The sequence below is a fragment of the Macrobrachium rosenbergii genome, chromosome 48, assembly GCF_040412425.1.
Source record: "Macrobrachium rosenbergii isolate ZJJX-2024 chromosome 48, ASM4041242v1, whole genome shotgun sequence".
In the NCBI taxonomy this organism is placed as follows: domain Eukaryota; kingdom Metazoa; phylum Arthropoda; class Malacostraca; order Decapoda; family Palaemonidae; genus Macrobrachium; species Macrobrachium rosenbergii.
The window spans coordinates 75,970,220-75,978,354 of NC_089788.1; the positions used below are offsets into that span (position 1 = coordinate 75,970,220).

Consider the following 8,135-nt stretch of genomic DNA (forward strand, 5'->3'; position numbering starts at 1 on the left):
AGAGAGAGAGAGAGAGAGAGAGAGAGAGAGGATAAGGTTAATGTCTTTTGGTGTAACGAAGTTTATAATGTTAAAACTTCTCTCGCTCTCTCTATCGTAACTGCTCAGAGAGAGAGAGAGAGAGAGAGAGAGAGAGAGAGAGAGAGAGAGAGAGAGAGGATAAGGTTACTGTATTTTGGTGTAACGAAAGTTTATAAGGTAAAAATTTCTCTCTTCTCTCTTACTGCCCAAGGGGAGAGAGAGAGAGAGAGAGAGAGAGAGAGAGAGAGAGAGAGAGAGAGAGAGAATCTGTACCTAATAAACTGTGCTAAAGCATAACATACATTTGTCCTTTCCCCCTTGTCCTTCTCTCTCTCTCCTCTCTCTCTCTCTCTCTCTCTCTCTCTCTCTCTCAGAAAATTATTTTTCTTTATAAAAATTCAGTCTTATAAAATATATTTTGCATTATCAATTGATGCTGCACTTTCATATGACTGACTGACTCTCTCTCTCTCTCTCTCTCTCTCTCTCTCTCTCTCTCTCTCTCTCTCGATCGGAATACAGGCTGCCATAGCAACAGCCACCTTCGTGACTATCTTTAAGTCGTAGAATCCTGGCTAAAGTGACGTTTGTCAATAACACACTCCCGGAGTTTCAACATATGTTTAATGCGGTTCAAGTTGCTCATCCCAGCCTGTAATGGAAGATGAGAGAGAGAGAGAGAGAGAGAGAGAGAGAGAGAGAGAGAGAGAGAGAGAGAGAGAGAGAGAGAGAGAGAGGGAGTTCGATTCTCTTGGCATAAGCACATTTTGAAGTCACTATATTGAAGGATTTAACCCTTTTTCTGTCCTTGACAGATTTCTGCTTTCATTTTTATTTTGTTCATTTTTTGAGACTGAGTGATTTTAATCTGATCTTGTCTTTGGTAGATGTCTAGTTTTATTTTTGGGTTGAACATTTTTTGACTCCGCCAGATGTCTGTTTTCTTTATTTTTTTGTAGTGTAGATTTTTGCATACTAGGGATTTTAATCTATACCTGTCTTTGCTAAATGTCTAGTTTCATTTTTGTTTTGTACATTTTTTGATATTGATGAATTTTAATCTGTTCCAGTCTTTGCTAAATGTCTGCTTTCATTTTTGGAAATTTTTTTATACTAGGGGATCTTATTCAGTTCCTATCTTTGCTAAATATCTAGTTTCATGTTTTTGTACGTTTTTGGAGTAAGTACACTCTGAAGCAACTGAATTGAAGGATTTACCCCTTGTCTGCCTTTGCTGGATGTCTAGCTTTTTATTCTGTGCATATTTGAAATATGCACACTTTGAAGCAGCAAAACTTCATGAAGGACCTTCCTCTTCTCAAGGCTTTGCTAAATGTCTATTTCCCTTTCAATTTTGTAAATTTCTCGATATTTTGCAATGCCTCCTTTTTACCAGGGATTCAAATCGCCTGGTTACCCAAGTCTTGTTGCGGGTATTTCCAGAGCAGAAATCTTTTCTACCTTTCAGTTATGCAATTCGGTTGTTGAAATCGCGAGCGTCCTTGAATCCTGATCAGATTGAAAATCCAAAATGTTACGGAACTCCCTGAATCGACGTTCAGTAAGGATGTTTACCCAGAATGCAAACAGACTTTGCCAAATCACATCGCTATTATGTAATGTTCTATTCACGAATTTCCTTAGATATTTCAAGTGTTTACAATCTTCTCGACTGTGTTACAAGTCGTGATTTTCAATCGTCAATCAAAAAACTTGATGTTACAGACACGACCATCTAAATCTTCTTCTTCTTCAGGATTTTTTTATTTATTGACATTCTCTGTACCCTTTCTCTATTCACGAATCTTTCCTTGTTAAAATATTTCAATCGTCAATCAAAAAATTTGGTGTTAGACCACCTTTCTTCCGATTTTCATTTTATTGACATTCTCTGTACCCTTTCTCTATTCACGAATTTCCTTAAATATTCCAAGTGCTTAGAACCTTCTCGACTGTGTTACAAGTCGTCATTTTCAATCGTCAATCAAAAAATTTGGTGTTACAGACACGACCATCTAAATCTTCTTCTTCTTTAGAATTTTTTTTTGTCATTTATTGACATTCTCTGTACCCTTTCTCTGGTACACAGAGGCCACGCTGCTCATCTCTGCAGAAAACCAACTGAATGAGAGAATTCCTTAGCTCATTCTTTCGCATCTTTCAATCAGTCACTTGAATCAGGGGGTCAGTCTTTAAGGAATTTAATATTTCTCTGCCAGCGGTTCCTTTGGGATCTAAATTGGCAGCAATTTGAGGTCATGCCAACTGACCTGTTTCGAGTTGTGGGACGTTTGATGGTCTGTCTGTACAGAGACAATTTCCCACAATTTTCCAACGCCTTCTTGCTTTCTGTTGCATTACCCACAATTTTCTATTTTTGAGTTTATTAATGATCAAAGTGTAGTGTAACTGACACATACACAGAAATGCATCACCTTCTTGAATGTGATCGCACAAGAAAATTTGGAAAATTACCGTCGTCCATGTTCCTTTCAATCATAACAGCATGAAGAGCTTTGGGGTTAACAAGAAATCTTGCAACTTTATACAGGTTTACATGAGTAATTGTGTTTGAAATTCCCGTCTTGCAATCAGACAATTTTGGTGCGTGATATAACAGGTCTTGTTATATATAGACCTGTATTCCTATATATATATATGTATATATATATATATATATATATATATATATATATATATATATATATATATATATATATATATATATATATATATATATATAACCTATGAAGTTTCTGTAGTACAGGCCAGTATCTACAGACTACATACTAATGTCCCTGCATCGTAAAACACATTGAAACTGCTATTGCAATTTACATGTGTTGATAAAGACTAAAGTTTTCTGAATACATTTACATAATTTCACATCTCATTAGCTTCCCTTTTACTCATATATGTACCTAAAATTTGGCAACTAAAAGAACAAATAGTTTTTGTTTTCTGTGAAATAAAAGTATTGAGAAAGCTTTGTCTGTCCGCCCGCACTTTTTCTGTCCGCCCTCAGATCTTAAAATCTACTGAGGCTAGAGGGCTGCAAATTGGTATGTTGATAATCCGCCCTTCAATCATCAGACATAGCAAATTGCAGCCCTCTAGCCTCTGTAATTTTGATTTTATTTAAGGTTAAAGTTAGCCATAATCGTTCTTCTGGCAACGATATAGGCTAGCCCACCACCAGGCCGTGGTTAAAGTCTCATGGACCGCGGCTCATACAGCATTATACCGAGACCACAGAACGACAGATCTGTTTTCGGTGGCCTTGATTACACGCTATAGCGGCTGTACAGAAAACTCGATTGTGCCGAAGAAACTTCGGCGAATTTATTACTTGTTTTTATTCGACAATTAATTTTTCGAATACTAAAAGAGGTAAGGAAAAGAAGTTCAAAGTTCTTCTCTACCAATTTATACAGTTCCGCCGAGAGCGTATTATGTCGATGACCTTCTTGGAAATATATTCAGGTCACGGTGTTTTATGTCAGTTCTGGGAATGGGAATGCATAATGAAAGCTACAATCCGTTTTAATGTTTGTACACAAAGTGCTGAGAGACGCTTTTATATTATTTGTTATTTTTTTTTTTGTGGATTTTCATTAAAGCGGAATGGAAAACTAAAGCTTACTTTTTTAACTTTAAGCTTTGGTTTATTTATTTTTTTTATTCTCTCATAAATGACAATTTCCCTGTCACGTTGTCTCTCTCTCTCTCTCTCTCTCTCTCTCTCTCTCTCTCTCTCTCTCTCTCTCTCTCTCTCTCTCTCTCTCTATATATATATATATATATATATATATATATATATATATATATAAATTTCTGCCCACATCGGGATCGAACCCAGGTCTTACAGTTGAAAGGCAAGGGCGCCTTACCTTTCAATTGAAGTGTTAATTATTTCTATCATATATATATATATATATATATATATATATATATATATATATATATATATATATATATATATATATATGCGTGTGTGTGTATATATATATATTACATGTATATGTCTGTACACGTGTTTGAGAGATGTATAGAGAGATGTGAGATATGTCTTTGAGAGAGTGTTTGAGAGAGAGAGAGAGAGAGAGAGAGAACCCAAGACCCGTGCCTTCAAAAGACAATTTGTCCTAAACTCTGCAAGCGTAACCGTAACAAAAGAGCGCTTAATTCTTATTTTTCTTTCACCCATTGCATTATTAGACCAGCCCCTCTTAACTCTGGAAAGAGGTGCAGTCTACGGAAGGTCCGCTTTCGTATGCTAATGAGTGAGCCTGCAAAATTCTCTCTCTCTCTCCCTCTCTCTCTCTGCTAAAATCCCTTTGCTGTTATCCTCAGTCTGCAAAAAAGAAAAACCAGGAAAAACATATATATTTTGTTTCAGTTTCTGTATTTCAGCCGCTGTGACTTTCCAGGATAAATGGACGTTAGATTAATGAAATTTAATGGATGTTAGTGGTAGGTGATGTTTTTCCCGTGATGTAGAGTGGGTCTAAAAGATGATAAATTCAGATGTTTGGGAGAGCAAAAAAAAAAAAAAAAAAATTAATAAAAAAAATAGTGATAGCTCTGACGCATACATATATATACAGTATATATATATATATATATATATATATATATATATATATATATATATATATATATATATATATTCCTCATGACAATATAATTAAAACCCGTTTTTTTTCACAGCAATAATAATAAAATGATAATAGATATTCTGTAGATTTCCCATAACTCCATTAAAACCAGAAGACTATAATATGTTATTAATGAAATCTTATATATATATATATATATAATATATATATATATATATATATATATATATATATATATATATATATATATATATATATATATATATATATATGTATGTATGTGTGTGTGTATTCATCTCAATTCAGTACAAATCTCCGTCTCTTTGACAAGGTGTCAGGGCCATTGTGATATAATTTTTTTTTTTTTTTTTTTTTGCTCTTCCTGACCTCTAAATAAATAAGAGTTTTTATTCAGTCTAGTACATCACATGAACTAAAGCATATGCCGCTTGCTTTCATAAATTATACTAATTTCATTTCCATTTATTCTTAAAAGTTATTGCAACTGATATTCTCAAGCTAATATATACTGTATATATATATATATATATATATAATAATATATATATATATATATATATATATATATATATATATATATATATATTTATTGCAGACTGTGGATAACTGCAAAGGGATCTAGCAGGCAGAGGAGAGAGAGAGAGAGAGAGAGAGAGAGAGAGAGAGAGAGAGAGAGAGAGAGAGAGAGAGAGAGAGAGAATTTGCAGATTTTTGCAGCAGCTCTCTCTCATTAGCATATGCAAGCGTATCTGGAATTCATCTCCTGGCAGAGTTAAACGGCGCTGGCGTAATAATTCAATGGGAAAAAGAAAAACAAGAATTATGTGCTCTTTTGTAACGGTCCGCTCGCTGGGTTTATTAAATTTCGTTTTTCAGGCACTGGTCGTGGTGTTGTTTTCTCTCTCTCTCTCTCTCTCTTCTATATATATGTATGTGTCTGTATATACAGTATATCTACACTCATATACATGCACATATCCTCTTTCTCTCTCTCTCTCTTCTTCTTCGGCGCAATTGATTTTCTGTACGGCGTGTAATCAAGGCTACCGAAAATAGATCTATCTTTCGGTGGTCTCGGTATAATGCCGTATGAGCCCCGGCCAATGAAACTTTAACCAAGGCCAGGTGGTAACCTGTCCTGTATCGTTGGCAGACGCACGATCATGGCTAACTTTAACCTTAAATAAAATAAAAACTACTGAGGAGGCTAGAAGGCTGTAATTTGGTATGTTTGATGATTGGAGAGTGGATGATCAACATACCAATTTGCAGCCTTCTAGCCTCAGTAGTTTTTAAGATCTGAGGGCGGACAGAAAAAAAGTGCTGACAGAAATAAGTGCGGACGGGCAGGCAAAATCATCTCAATAGTTTTCTTTTACAGAAAACTAAAAATGAACTAAAGTTAAAAGACAATGAAGTCGTTTCAGGTCTTACAAAGGTGACGACATTTGAGAAGACTGATCTTTAGGTAAGGAGCATCAGATGTCTATGATTAGCCCAGGTTACGGATAATCCATGGAGAGTCTAAGTAAGGGACGTTTTAAATCTGATTCGAGCGTTCTGTGTAGAATGGGGTCAAGTTCATCCAGACCTGGACTGAGATTAGTATTGTTTTATAATTTTTTGTGCTATGTTATTGCAGATTCTAAGACATTTCTAGATATAGAATTATTATATATTTTTGTTTTTGTTTTTTAGATTTGATTTTTAATTTTATATAGATATTCTGACTTAATAGAACGCTGTTAGATTACAGTAAAAAACAATAATACATTTATATATATATATATATATATATATATATATATATATATATATATATATATAAAACAGGTCACTTTTTACCAGATACGTATGAAATTTTGTTAACCTCAATGCCCTCCTAATATTTCGAAGAAATAGTGAAGTTTGAGGGTATTTTGGTTTATAGTATCACACACATATACATGCATATATATACATACATATATATATATATATATATATATATATATATATATATATATATATATATATATATGTTTATATATGTGTGTGTTCGAAGAACCCTTGCGACAAAAAAAATATATATATATATATATATATAAAAATTTCCTCCACCCCTCCAGCCTCTAAACTCCCTTCCCTATATTTTAAACATACAGCAAAGAACGGAGCCAGGTCTGGACATCCGTGAAATCCGAAAGTCCTCTGGGCCCATCTACCCCCAAAAAGTTCTGATCACCTCAAGGATATGAATTAAAGAACTCACCAAAAGGAAACTTTTCTTAGACAACGACATTTTATAAGAGATGCCACAGCGCAGGTGGGGTCTTCCCATTATGGAAGGGCCTGAAGTAATGTCTTCCCTTTCCTCGATGAGGTAATCCCCAAATTCCCTCAGGGGCCAAACCGATCTACGGGTAAATCTACAGGTAGGGTTCGGTTTCCATTTTAGTTTTCTGTCAAGGAAAATGATTGTGCGGGCTTTGTCTGTCTGTCGGAACTTTTTCTGTCCGCCCTCAGGTCTTAAAAACTACTGAGGCTAGAGGGCTGCAAATTGGTATGTTGGTCATCCACCCTCCAGTCATCAAACATACCAAATTGCAGTCCTCTAGCCTCAGTAGTTATTATTTTACTTAAGGTTAAAGTTTGCCAAAATCGTGCTCCTTTCAACTGTATACGATAGGCCCCCACCGGACCGTGGTTAAAGTTTCTTGGGCCGCGGCTCATACAGCATTATATCGAGTCCACCGAAAGATAGATCTATTTTCGGTGGTCTTGATTATACGCCGTAGCGGCTGTACAGAAAACTCGATTGCGCCAAAGAAACGTCTGCGCATTTTTACTTGTTTAATTTCAGAGACTGTTGTTGTTGTTCCATAAATTAGGCCTGAACTCATTATATTCAACAAATGTTGGGATTTCATCATATTTATCATTCTGAAGATAATTTGAAATTAGACAATATTTTCAACTATGTAGAATAGCACTCATCAACTCAATGAAATCGCAGTGGATAACTTGGGCTGCCTTTCCCAAAATGCCACCTCTTTGATACTACTCATGAAGAAATACTTAAGAGTATTTTACCAAACTGGAGCCCACGATGGTATACCATCAATCTCCTGATATTTCAAGACCCTGGGGTACATAAAGGTGATTATTTCGTACCATTGCCTAGAGGAGTAGCCAAGGCCCCGGGGTGCCTAAAGGGGATTATTTCGTACCAGTGCCTCTCGAGGTGTAGCCAAGGTCTCTTTCTGGTATCAACCATTGAAGCATTTATTAGCGGTGCCTTTTCCGACTACAATAATGAATCTCCCATCCACAAGGATCTTGTAAGAACTCCTTAACTACTCGTGGAGAACGGGTGCTCCGTGGGCGCATCCACACTGTAGTAAAACATGTTATAAACGTGTCTCCAACTCAGCGCAAAAACATCACAAACAAATTAGATACAAGTCGAAGATTTATTGTCATTTCTACCCAGTG

At 35.5% G+C, this 8,135-nt stretch overlaps 1 protein-coding gene across 1 annotated transcript in view; it reads right to left on the reverse strand.

Annotated features, from left to right (window-relative positions):
• The window catches only part of LOC136831150 (uncharacterized), a 4,233-nt gene extending 2,107 nt beyond the window's left edge, over positions 1-2,126 (reverse strand). Inside the window, exon 1 of the mRNA XM_067091105.1 lies at positions 2,093-2,126. Within this exon, the coding sequence (XP_066947206.1) occupies positions 2,093-2,126 (34 nt within the window). The remainder of the gene's footprint in view (positions 1-2,092) is intronic.
• Positions 2,127-8,135: the final 6,009 nt, after the last annotated feature.